General features: G+C 49.1%; 3 protein-coding genes across 5 annotated transcripts in view; all 3 read right to left on the bottom strand.

The window, feature by feature from the left end:
* Nucleotides 1-12142, bottom strand: part of LOC120317691 — a 65094-nt gene that overhangs the window by 29045 nt on the left and 23907 nt on the right. The window lies entirely within an intron of this gene.
* Nucleotides 263-3907, bottom strand: LOC120317769 (GTPase IMAP family member 9-like). Its single transcript, XM_039364611.1, has 3 exons — nucleotides 3515-3907; nucleotides 2385-2439; nucleotides 263-2263 (listed from the first exon to the last, which is right to left on the bottom strand). Exons 1-3 carry the CDS (start codon nucleotides 3902-3904, stop codon nucleotides 1599-1601), a joined length of 1110 nt encoding a protein of 369 aa, XP_039220545.1. The 5' UTR covers nucleotides 3905-3907; the 3' UTR covers nucleotides 263-1598.
* LOC120317742 (verrucotoxin subunit beta-like) overlaps nucleotides 3830-12142 on the bottom strand; it is a 37981-nt gene continuing 29668 nt past the window's right edge. The window contains exons 1-3 of one of the 2 annotated variants that reach the window (XM_039364587.1): nucleotides 8242-8520; nucleotides 7193-7324; nucleotides 3832-6734 (exon numbers count right to left, since the gene is read on the bottom strand). In XM_039364587.1, the coding sequence (XP_039220521.1) occupies nucleotides 3916-6734; nucleotides 7193-7298 (2925 nt within the window). In that variant the 5' untranslated portion in view covers nucleotides 7299-7324; nucleotides 8242-8520 and the 3' untranslated portion in view covers nucleotides 3832-3915. Of the gene's footprint in view, nucleotides 6735-7192; nucleotides 7325-8241; nucleotides 8521-12142 lie in introns of those variants that run through there. The other variant, XM_039364593.1, reaches the window with a different exon arrangement.

Here is a 12142-nt window from a genome sequence, read left to right as displayed (position 1 = left end):
TTCCCCATATATCTCCCTTCTTTCCTCCCCCTCCCCCATTTATCTCCCTCCCTCCATCCCTCCCTCTCCTTCCTTCCTCCCATCATATATCTCATTCCCATCTACCCATCCCTCATACTTCCGCCCTCCCGTCTCCTTCCTTTCTTCCATCCCTCCCTCCCCACACCTTTCTTCCTTCCTCCCTCCCTTCCACCATATATATCTTTCCCCTCTTCCATCCATCTATCCATCTAACACTTCTGGAGGCAGGTCATGCCACTGATTAATTGTTCTCACTGTCAGGAAGTTTCTCCTTAGTTCCAGGTTGCTTCTCTCTTTGGTTAGTTTCCATCCGTTGCTTCTTGTCCGTCCTTCAGGGGCTTTGGAGAAGAGGTTGACAAATCCGAACGTCCTGCTGCAAATTTGGCTGCTGGGCATATGTCCTTCTTCCTCTTGCTTGACCAGGAGACCAGAAGCAAGTCGGCGAAGAGAAGAATCTGGAGTGGAGCTGACAGACACTAAGAGATGGGAAGGATCCAGCAGGAGCCTGATTTCCTCAGACCCCCTTCCTGGAGCCAGTGTGAAAAGCTACGGGGGATACCCTGCATTCTGCTCCATCCCTCGAGTATAATCTGACACGAATTCCATGTCCCCCTCTCTCCAGGACGATTGGACAACATCCCCGTTCTCCTCTGCCTTTGGATCACATTGCAGACAGAGCTGGTTAGGCTGAGCTTCATTAGTCCCGCTGACACTCACACACACACGGAGAGAGACACAAGACATTTTTGTAAGGAAAGAGGAATTTAACAAGAAGGTCTCTGATTGAAACAGTCATGACCGTCCTAGTGAGTCCAGGTGTTGCCTCTGGAAGGTGGTGTAGAGCAGCGCCCCCCAACCTTTTGGGCACCAGGGACCAGTTCCGTGGAAGGCAGTTTTTCCATGGAGCAGGGGGCCCTGGTTTTACATGCTGCGTGGATCCCACCCATGCAGGAATGGGACTTTGACCACTTGCGCAGCCCAGTTCCTGGTGGGCCATAGATCGGTATCAGTCCACAGCCCACGGGTTGTGGACCCCTGATGTACAGGAGTACAGACTCAGCCATGCAGAAAATATGTGGCAGCTGTCAGGAAAAGACGAATCCACTCCAGGTAAACAGGAAGGGGCGAGAAAGAAGCTCAAGGCTGCCCTGGCTTGATGCTATTTGGTGCCAGAAGGAGTGCTCTCCAGATTCTCCTGCTCTCCCCGTAAAGTTGAGCTCTAAAATTTCTTGTGTTGTTGGCTTCCCGGCCTGGTCTACCTCGAAGGACAGACAGGTGGGAAGCCCCAAAGACCTGGTCCTCCCTAAGGGACATGGGTCCAGAATGGGAGAGAATTTGGCTGTGGGACCTACTGATCCTGGGACGGGTGGGCAGGATCTTCCCGTGCCCTTGAAGAAAGTCCTGTCATCCAAGGGGGAGGAAGCGGATTCTCAAGAGAAGGGATCGGTTGAGTGGAACTCAGCCACGAATCTCTGGCTTGGGTTCTTCAGAGGTCACATGGCAAGGGCTGGATTAGAACCCAGAACAGAAGGGCTGTTGCGTTTGGCAGAGTTGCCACCTTGGGAGCTGAGGCTCAGTTAAAGAGACTTTCTGACCTCTGTTGGAAAGGGGAAAAAAAAAAAGTTGTGTCTTTCGTTGAAGCTCATCATCTCTTCCGTGTAATAAGGAGCATCTTTGTTCGTTTCTACCAGACGATCAATCATGATCATCAGTTCGGCCACCTGAGCCTCTCGTTCCGCCCCTTCGGCCTTGTTGTTGAAAGCCAGGAACCGGTTCCCACATTCAGCAGCATATTGCTGCAGTTTTGTATCATATACAGCTATGACATTTTCGATAGATGTACCTTCCAGATCCTCTTTGCGCGTGAACAAAAGGATGATGTAATTTTTGGCTTTAAGGCCAAAAATCTCTTTGATCAGCTGAGGCACCTGCTCCTCCTCCTGAGTGAAACGACTAGGACGTATCACATGCAGAATGACGTGGGGACCCGGGGAGCAAAACTTCACGCACTTCCTCACTTCTGCAACAACGTCGTTGACTGGACAACTGCTATAGAAAAAGCCAGGCGTATCAACAACCACAACCTTCCTGCCGTTTAGCTGTGTGTCCTCCTTTTGACATGCTTTTGTTATTGATCTAGGTGACATGTAACTTTTAAAGACGTTGCTTCCCAGAATTGTGTTTCCCGTTGCACTTCTCCCATTTCCGCTTCTGCCCACAAGGACGATCCTCTGTTCAGACCCTACAACCCAAAGGGGAGAAGAGAGAAGAAGGGGACTGGTCAGCAGTGTACGACCGTCACAGCCTGTCCCCCCCCCCCCCCAGAACAGTAGCTTCCACCCCACCTGAACCCAAGACTTTACCTTGGATGTGTACAGTCATATGCAGACCAGCCGCACAGCACATAACCTGAGATTTCTGCGTGAAAAGCAAAACAGAATCAGCCAAAGGAGAGGCTGCGTTGCTCAGAGGTTGCTAAGAACTCACCTCACCCGGAAATCAAGCAAGATTTGGAGGGGGATTAAAAAAGTTCCTGACTTGGATCAGATCTGCCCCCCCTCCAGCAGGTTCCCCGAGTGGTCTTCCCACTCAGCCCTGTTCCTCTTCTAAGACATCCCACAGGATGGACCTCACACTTGTAGTCTCTCCCTCCATTCTCCAAAACGGCCCTCGGCCACCGGCACTGTCTCCATCAGGTCAGAGACCAGTCACTCCTGCTCGGCTCCCGTGGCCTCGTGCATCATGGCTGACCCACTTTGCAAACCTTACTCACCACCAGACAACAAAAACTAGGGAGGGCGGAAGGGGATGATTGCAATTGATGGGTGGCTGGGGGGGGAATGAGGAATGTATGCGCACGGGTTGTGGCCTGAGAAAGTTTCCAGCACCTCAAGGTGTTTCCCAAAACAATGATTGAACTGGATTGGTGGACAACGGACAATGGGTGGCCCGGGGAGGAAAGGGGGGATTATTGCTGTGCTATTTTTAATGGCAAAACCTGAAAACTAGCTTTGCTTCTACTGTGCCTATATCAGTAGTTCTCAACCTTTTTAATGCCGCGACCCCCAACCGGCTGTAGGTCGAGGACTACTCAACTGGTCGTAAGTTGAGGATTACTCAACTGGTGCAGAATTAGACTCTATTCAAGAGAGTCTATTCTATTGGCTTTCAAAAGCCAATAGAATAAAAGGCAGTAGCACAGCTAAGGAAAAGGGGGAAAAATGGCGGACTGTGTTGTTTGGCGACCCCCGTGAAATGGTCGTTCGACCCCAAATGGGGTCCCGACCCACAGGTTGAGAACCACTGGCCTATATGGATCTATCAGGAAACTTAAACTCTTGGTAAAAGAATTTCCCTGGAGTTTCTTTGCTGCAAATGCCAAAAATCTTCAAAATCTCCAGCGATGGAGCACCCAAAACTGGTATCAGCCTATTTTACTGCCTCCTTGTGCTCCTCCTCCCCCACTCTTCCTCCAAAGAAGGTGTCAAGTTACCTCTGCAGACCTCTCCCTAGGATAGATGCAAGTGATCTCCTTGCTCCATTGACCGAGCCCAAATTCATTCACAGCTGCACATCGGAATTGGTACTGAAGATTTAGGTGCACATCTTGCAAAGTGAATTGATCTTTAGGGCCTTCAGTATGGAGACTCTTCCAATTCTGCCCTGCAATCCGATATTCCACCTGGTACCTGGAGACTGAAGGCTTCCCAATGGCGACTGGATCAATACCGATCTGGAAACTATTTGGGTGCACTTGCTCAATCTTGGGAGGGGGAGGTCTTCTAAGAGCAGCTTCCAGCTCCTGACGTTTCTTGAGGACTTCCATAGTCAAGGTTAACCTTTTGGCTTGAAGCAACATTAGCGAGTCAAAGAAATTCTTCATGCTCTCGGCGCTCATTTTCCAGTATATTTCAGCAACAGCACGAGGCTTCCTCCACTTTCTCCATGACTAAAAAGGGTTGAATGGTTGAATCTGAAGTGGAGAGGGGTTCCCGACTTGTCCCGATCACAAGGCACCTCAGCCTCCTTGAGGGCCTCCAGGACAGGTGGGGTTCCCCCATCAGCAAAGGTGATCAGGAGCTGGACGTTATCCTTCACGTCTTTTCCCAACAAGGAGAGCATGGAATCAAAGACGCATTTCTGGGCATGAACTGAATGGGCAAGGAAGGCCTGGGCCACCAAGCAAATGGCATCAACGTGGTCAATGCCCCCTGGGGCGGAGAAAAATTCTTGGAGCTGCTTCTCAACCAGTTTGTCTTGCTCTGCATCTCTTCTGCCTCCAAATCCTGGAGTGTCAATGATTGTGAGGGAATAGGGAATCCGGAAACCCTCCTGATGGTGCACCACATAGACAGTGACCTCAGATGTCCTGCTTCCAGCTTCGCTTCTTGGGGTGGTTTCGTGAATCAGTTTGAATCTGAAATTATCTCCCCACTGGACACCCAGGATATAATTGATCATCCCGTTGATCAGTGTGGTTTTCCCAGACCATGTTGCTCCCATCATCAGGATCACTTTGTTCGGCACGTTTGGGTTCTCCTTTCCAAGCTGGTATATGAGACAGGAGCTGGAGGCATCTGAGAGGACTTTCTTCAGAGGAAGAGCGAACACTAACGGATGTGTGTCCTCCACCGGGGAGCTTCCCTGAAAGAACTGGCGGGCGACGTTGCCTGCATCTTCTTCCTCCAGTGATGTGGAGACTTCCACCTCCTCACCGGGGACACCCAGAGCTCTATTGTCACACACGGCTGACACCCGTATTCTATATGCCGTCTGGGGCTTCAGACCTTCGATGGGGTAAAACTCTGTTTTTCTCCCAGTCCTTTTTCCAGTCCACTCGTCCTTCCCAACTCCAGCCTCTACCATTCTGTACTCCACTTTGTACTCCTTGACCACAACTCCTGAGGCAACGATGCTGGGATTCCTCCAGGCCACAGAGATGACAGAAGATGCTGCAGTGACCGTTCTTAATTTCTCAGGCGGGCTGGTGGGAAAGGTCTTTATGGGTGGGCTCAGGTCACTGGATTTACTAAGACCCGGCTTGCAACAAGCAGCATACTGGAACTGGTACTCTGTGTTTGGAGGCAGATCTTTCAGCAGGAACATATCCCTGGCGTCTTCTGTCCTCACGGTCTTCCAGTTTTCTTTCCCTGAAATCTTGTACTCTACCAGATAGCTGGAGATGGCAGCCCTCCCATATTCAGCTGGCTGAAACTTCAGTTGAATGCTGTTGTGTCTCAGTTCAGTAATCTGCAAAGGGACAGGTTTTGAGGGCAACTCAAAGTTCTTGCTGACCAGGTTTCCATCTTCATAAAGGTAAATGGAAGCTCCTGGGGTCTCCACATCTGGGAGTGAGGCCACGAGAAAGCGGACCTTCTCATTCGATTGGTTGACAGTGAAAAAGTCTTTCATGGATTTGGCCGCTTGGCGAGCATTGTGGGTCCTCTCCTGGTCCTCAAACCAGGCCTTGTCTTTCTTCACCGCAGGAGTGGATCTTGTGGACTTAGCTGATTCTTGCAAGAATCGCTCCTGAAGCTTGTCCCGTAAGCTCAACAGAAACGGCTCCTCTTCCTGCAAAGAAGTGAATACAAAGGAGACCACGTATCCATTCTGAGGATCGAGAACTATTTCTTCCAACTTGTTCTGAGATGAGATAATTTGTATCTTATTTAAAATAGTCAGAAAAGATTTGACAAAGTTAATTTCTCTTTTCTTGGTGTCCAGAAATTCATGGAGTCTTTGGCTGTTGAAGGGAGACTGCTTGACAGAGGTCAAGATATCCACCAGGGTCCCTTCCTCCTGCCCTCCACCCCGGATGGAAGGCAACACTCTGGCCAGGTCTTTCTGGAAAGTCTGCCTGTGTTGCTTTAACAGATTCTTAAACTGCTGGATCTTCCTCTTGATCTCAGGGAAGGTGTCACAAATGGGATCCTTGGCTAGATCGTTACTTTGCATCTGGATTTCGTCGAGTTCCTCCAAGATGCTTTCAACATCAAAGATCAACGCTAGGCTGATCTCGCGGACCATTTTAGCTGCTCTGGTGTCCAGCTTGGTCAGTGGGTAGAGCGAGACCCACACAGGAACAGCCTTCTCCCCATCTTTCCCTAACATTTTTGGCAGAGTCTCATAAATTGTCATGGCATCTTGGAAGGTCACTGGATTTTTCTCCAGAGAAAAGTCTCCATGGAACGTGCAACTGAACTTCAGTGCACTCTCTTTCTCCTCCTCGTTTAGCTTCATATCTCCTTGTCCTGTAACGGATATCATCTTCCTGATTGTGACGTGGAGATTTCCTTCTATATTTTTTACCATTTCTGTTGAGGAATCATCTCGGTCAAACACGAAGAAAGCCTGGGCTCCGTAGAGGATGGCGGTGACCACGTGGGTGGCCGTGCCATGCTCAAAGACTGCTGGGTGGGAGATATTCTGGATTCCCAGGTGGCTCATGGTCAGCTGTTCGTACCTGGTGGTGGTTTTGTACTGGACGGTGACTCTAGCCTGTTGCTTGGACTTCTTGGTGTTGTAAAGATACTTGGCTGATCCTCTCACATCAACCAGCCCCCCCAGGAAGCTGCCCTTGAGGGATCCTGAGATGTCCAGGGCAGAGGCCTTGTCATCAATATTGTCAGATGCAATGATTTTAGTTTCTGTATTGGGCTGAGGCCTGGTGGTCAGGTCCTTCTGAAGGGAGCTGTAGTCCCAAAGGGTGACGCCTGCACGGAACAGGAGAAGACAGGGAGATAAATCTGAAACTGGATAGAGAAGCCCCAGAGAGGTTGGACAAGGGGACATCCTTTCTCCCTGAGGTTAACATCCTTTGTTCTGTCCACCAGTCACCAGGGAAATGGTCTGTTTTGCAAAATACTGCAAAACCCCCCAAAGGCCTTTGACTGAATAGAGAGATTTTGTCCTTTCCCAAAGCATTTCAGTGAGTTTGGTATGGAAACCCACCCCACGTTTGGTAGTCAGGGCCAGCACTGCTGCATACACATGCCAGGCAGAAGACCCTACTCAGCTAGCTGGTAGTAGCAGGCCCTGTGTTCAGAATGCCAGCTCTTAAGTGTGCTTGGGCTAAGCCTGCAATTGATGGCAGTGCCTGTCTCCCTCCCTCCCTCCCTCCCAGGTTTCCTGCCAGGGATGCCCACCCATCAGCCTCTCCTCTGGCTCCTACCTGGGACGAGGGCATCCTTGCGGCAGTCGTACAGCATCCCCAGCTGGAAGGGGCGGCCGAGGGCTGCAATCTCTATGGCATCGTCTGTCTGAGCCATGCTTGGCATTTGCTGGTTGCTGCAAGCTTGTTGCCCTGCAAGAGAGAAAGGAACCGTCTGGGGGAGGCCGAGACCGACTTATGACTCTGTGAGGGGATGCAGGTGTGGCCTCAAGTCTCACCCCACCCACCGATGGTACTCCAATTTCTGGGATGGCTGAAGGAGGGGAGAGGAGCCAGTTCCTGGATTAGGGTCACACCCATTGTATTAACTGAAGACTCTGCCTGGAGTTGAGCAGAGGGTTGGACCTCCAAGGCCCTGTCCAGCTCTATTCTGACTGATTGGTTGACTGATTGAGAAGGAAGTCACACACGGGACGTGCCTGCCCACTTCCTCCTTCCTCCCAGCCAAGCACAGCACGTTTTCAGAGGAGCCAGCAGAACCAAAGTTGTTTCTCTCCAGGCACAAAGCCCCTCCCATTCCCCCCCCCCCCAGCACAGAGAGCAAAGTCTGATTCCTCTGGGAAGATCTTGGAATCTCGCTGGAAAAATTCCTGGGGAGTTTGGAGGGGGGATTGAGAGTCACAACGGCGTGGGGGCTTTAGATGAAGGTGTCCCCTCCTTCCTTCCCCCTCCCCATTCCAGCTCTCCCCTTGTTTGGCTGTCTGGACAGAATTCAGAAGCTTTCCCGAAAAGGAGCAACCCCTCTCCCCAAATTTCCTGGAATATTTTTCCCCCCTCAAAAACACAGATGCATCTGTGTCACGTCTGTTGCTAAATCCCTCGTCCTGCTGGAAACTGCGTTTCCTAACACTGAGGGTGTCCTATCCACCCCCTTAGCGTTTCCCAGAAAGGAGGGACCACTTGCTCTCGTGTAAAAGCAGGGAGCAGCCCAGTCCAAGACTGACCCGCTTTCCACCAGATGCCCAGGAATAGCCCTGCCCTCGCCCGACTCCACTCCGCTGCCACCGCAAATGCCAACTCGGAGGTCTCGGCGCTTCTGGGGTCCTCACCTGGTTGGAGGAGTCAGGAATCTCTGTTGGCAGGTGGGACCTACTGCTCTCCTTTGCTGCTTTTCTGCTAGATCTCTCCGTCCTCCGTCCCATAAACCGTAGGGTTTATGATGGCGTTTATGATGGGAACAGAGTTCAGAGATTGTATGAGATTGCGTCTCGTAGCAGCCCAAAAAACTAATACAGTACGAATCATGGTTGTATAAACGGAGGCATAGAATCCGTATCACACGAAGGATTAGTACCGCTTTCTAAAGCCTTAGTAAGGCCACACCTGGAATAGGGCATTTACTTTTGATCACATTATAAAAAAGGGTTTTGAGACTTTGGAAAAAGTGCAGAGAAGAGCAACTAAGTTGATTAAAGGCCTGGAGACTAAAAGATGAAGAACAGTTGCAGGATTTGGGTATGGCCAGTCTAGAGAAAAGAAGGACTGGGGCGGGGGGGGGGAACATGACAGCAGTCTTCCAGTATTTGATGGGCTGCCACAAAGAAGAGGAGGGGGTCAACTTATTCTCCAAAGCATCTGAAGTCAGGACAAGAAACAATGGATGGAAACAAATCAAGGAGAGAAACAACCTGGAATTAAGGAGAAACTTCCTGACAGTGAGTGAGGACAATTAACTAGTCGTGTCTCCTGCTTGAGCAGTGGGCTGGACTCCAAGGTTCCTTCCAGCTCTATTCTGATTGACTGATAGAATCAGGACAGGCCATGCTAAGGCAAAGCTCTTTAAGTGGGGAATGGCTGAGAGCTTGCAAGGCAACTCTGGCACACCGGAACAAACTATAACACATATAGTTGGAGAACGTCTCATTAACTTTGGAGGCACCCCAGATTGTCTCACCGCAGTGGCACCAGAAGCAGTTTGATGGTTGGCTTCCTTAGATATCAAAAGATACCATCTATCCCATTGCAATTCTATGGCACCATGTTACGGAAGTCACCACTGATCTTCTAGGCCTGGGCAATGGAATGGTGGGACTTCCTTTTCTGCTTCCTTCTTCTGTCTTCTTTCCTTTTCTCCTTCTGTTTTCCTTCCTCCTCTCCTTCCATTCTTATCTTCCTCCCTCCCTTCCTCCATCCAACTTTCTTTGATTCCACCCACCCACCCACCCACCTTTCTTTCCTTCTCTGCCTCCGTCTTCCTTCCTTCTTTGCCTCCCTTGTTTTCCTTCTCTCCCTCTTATCTTCCTTCCTTCCCTCCCCCATCCATCTCTTTCCTTCCCTGCCTCCCTCATCTTCCTTCCTTCTCTCATTCCATTCTTGTCTTCCTTCCTTCCTCCAACTTTCTTTTGTTGCTTCTTCCCATCCATCCATGCTCCTTCCTTTTCGGCCTCTCGTCTTCCTTCCTTCCTTCCAACATCCATCCATCCTTCTTTCCTTCCTTCTTTATCCATCTCCTTCCCTCCCTGTCATCCTTCTCTCCCTCGTCTTCCTTCCTTCTTTCCTTCCAGAATGGCTCCGAGGGGCTTTCCCTCAAAATAGGCATACAGATTAAAAAAAAAAAAAAAAGAACGAGAAGCTCCAGACAAATCACCCAACGGGCAACCACTAGGCCCCACAGCCTTGCCAGTTGCAGAATAGGGTCCAGAAGAGGGAGGGGGGAGTCACGTGGCCCGTTGGGGGGCCCACTGCGGGTGGGGGCGCTGCGACCCACGGGGGAGGGAGACGCCCCAACCCCCCTCAGCCCCCCCCCCAGCCACCCCAAGCCCCCCAACTCTGAAGCTCCTTAAGTTCAACAGCTGCTTCAGGGAAAGGTCGTCAGGGTGAGCCAGGCCCCGCCCACGTACAACTGATTGGCCGGAGAGGGCCGGCGCGCCTGCCTGAGGCGATCTGCACTGGAATTGGTCGTTCTGGGTGTGGAGGGGGAGGGGGAGCGTCCTCTTTCTTTTCCTGCCTTTTTTTTTCTCTCCCGGTCGTTTACCTCAGGATTTCCCTCATGGTTTCCTCCCTAAAACAATCGTTTTTGGTTTTTTTTTTTGGCATTTACCATTTATTGGAGAAACATTACGTTTTACTTACATTCCATGGGGAGAAAAATGAACTGAAGCAGTTCTTAACTAAAATAATCTTTTGGAGGAGAAATAGAGCCTCTCTCTCTCTCTTTGTGTGTATGTGTCTGTTTGTGTCTCTGTGTGTGTAGAAGACAGAATGAGCCAACAGAATGAGAAAGAATGATAATTGGGAGAATGAGAAGAGAGAGAGAGGATGAGAAATAGATTGAGAGAAAAAGAATGACACAATTTTCTAGAAGAGAGGGAAAGAAGACAGGGTATGAAAGAGAATGAATGACAGAGAAGGAGAAAGGGACAGAATGAGAAAATGAAAGAAAAAGAAAATTAGAATAGAGAGAAAGAATTAGAAGAGAATGAGAAAGAAAAGAGAATGAGGAGAATGAAAAGGAAAAATAACAATGAGAGGAGAGAATAACGGAAAGAAGAATGACAGAATTGGGGAGAAAATGAAGAGAGAGAGGATGAGAAATAGATTGAGAAAGAAAGAATGACAGAATTTTCTAGAAGAGAGGGAATGAAAGAATGACAGGCGAAGGACAGAAAGAAAGAATGAGAAAAAAATAATTAGAACAGAGAGAGTGACAGAATTAGAAGAGAATGAGAAAGAAAAGTGAGAAAGAATGAAAAGAAAGAATAACAGAAAAAAAAAGAATGGAAAGAGAAGAAACAAAGAACGACAGAATTAGGGGGAGAGAATGAGAAGAGAGGGAGAGGATGAGAAATAGATTGAGAGAAAGAATGACAAGGAGAAAGAATGAAAGAATGACAGAAGGAGAAAGAATGAGAGAAAAAATTAGAGAGAATGAGAGAATGACACAATTAGAAGAGAGGTGAGAAAAAGAAAGGGAGAGAATGAGGGAATGAGAAGGAATGAGAATGACAAGAGAAAGGGAAAGAAATAATGAGGGTGAGAAAGAATGAGGTTGAAAGAAAAAGAAAGAATAAGGGAAAGAATGAGATGAGAGATGAGAGACAGAAGAGAGAAAGAAAGTGAGAATGAGGAGAGAATGAAAAGAGAAAGGGAAAGACTGTCAGAGAAAAAATGAGAGAAAAAAGACAAAGAATAGGGGAAAGAATGAGAAGAAAGAAAGAGAAATGACAGAATTAGGGGAGAAGAGATTTATGATTGTATTTTAATGCTTCTTTCTGAAATCTAAAAGATCTAGAGATACCATTTAAGTGCTTTGCAATAAGAGAAGCAGAAAATGTTTTCCATAAATGACTTCACAATCACACAGCAGAGGGGAGCAAATCCCTCTCTCGCTTCTTCGTGTCCAAACCCGGCAACTGTGGGACTCGTGGACTTCAACTCCCAGCATTCCCCAGCCAGCCCTGGAGGAGAAGCACCTCTACAAGGCAGGGGTCTTCAAACTTCCTAACCGTGAGGACAACCAGCGGAACAGCTTGCCACCAGAAGTCATGGGTGCTCCAACCCTGGAGGTTTTTAAGAAGAGACTGGACAACCAATTGTCTGAAACGGTCAAGGGTCTTCTGCTCGAGCAGGGGGTTGGACTAGATGACCTCCAAGGTCCCTTTCAACTCTGTTATTCTCTAATGGTCTCCTGTTCAAGCAGGGGGTTGGACTAGATGACCTCCAAGGTCCCTTCCATGTCTGTGATTCTGTAAGGGTCTGCTGCTCAAGCAGGGGGTTGGACTAGATGACCTCCAAGCTGCCTTCCAACTCTGGCATTTTGTAAGGGTCTCCTGCTGGAGCAGGGGGTTGGACTAGATGACCTCCAAAGTCTCTTGCTACCTAGTTATTCCATAGGGGATCTCCTGCTTGAGCAGGGGGTTGGACTAGATGACCTCCAAGGTCCCTTCCAACTCTGTTATTCTATTCTTATTCTATTCCATTCCATATATTCTATTCCATTCTATTGTATAT

The sequence above is a fragment of the Crotalus tigris genome, unplaced genomic scaffold, assembly GCF_016545835.1.
Source record: "Crotalus tigris isolate CLP2741 ecotype Arizona unplaced genomic scaffold, ASM1654583v1 scf7180000017592.2434428, whole genome shotgun sequence".
In the NCBI taxonomy this organism is placed as follows: Eukaryota; Metazoa; Chordata; class Lepidosauria; order Squamata; family Viperidae; genus Crotalus; species Crotalus tigris.
The sequence above is the reverse complement of the archived record's forward strand: the minus strand, read 5'-3'. Positions and strand labels throughout refer to the sequence as shown.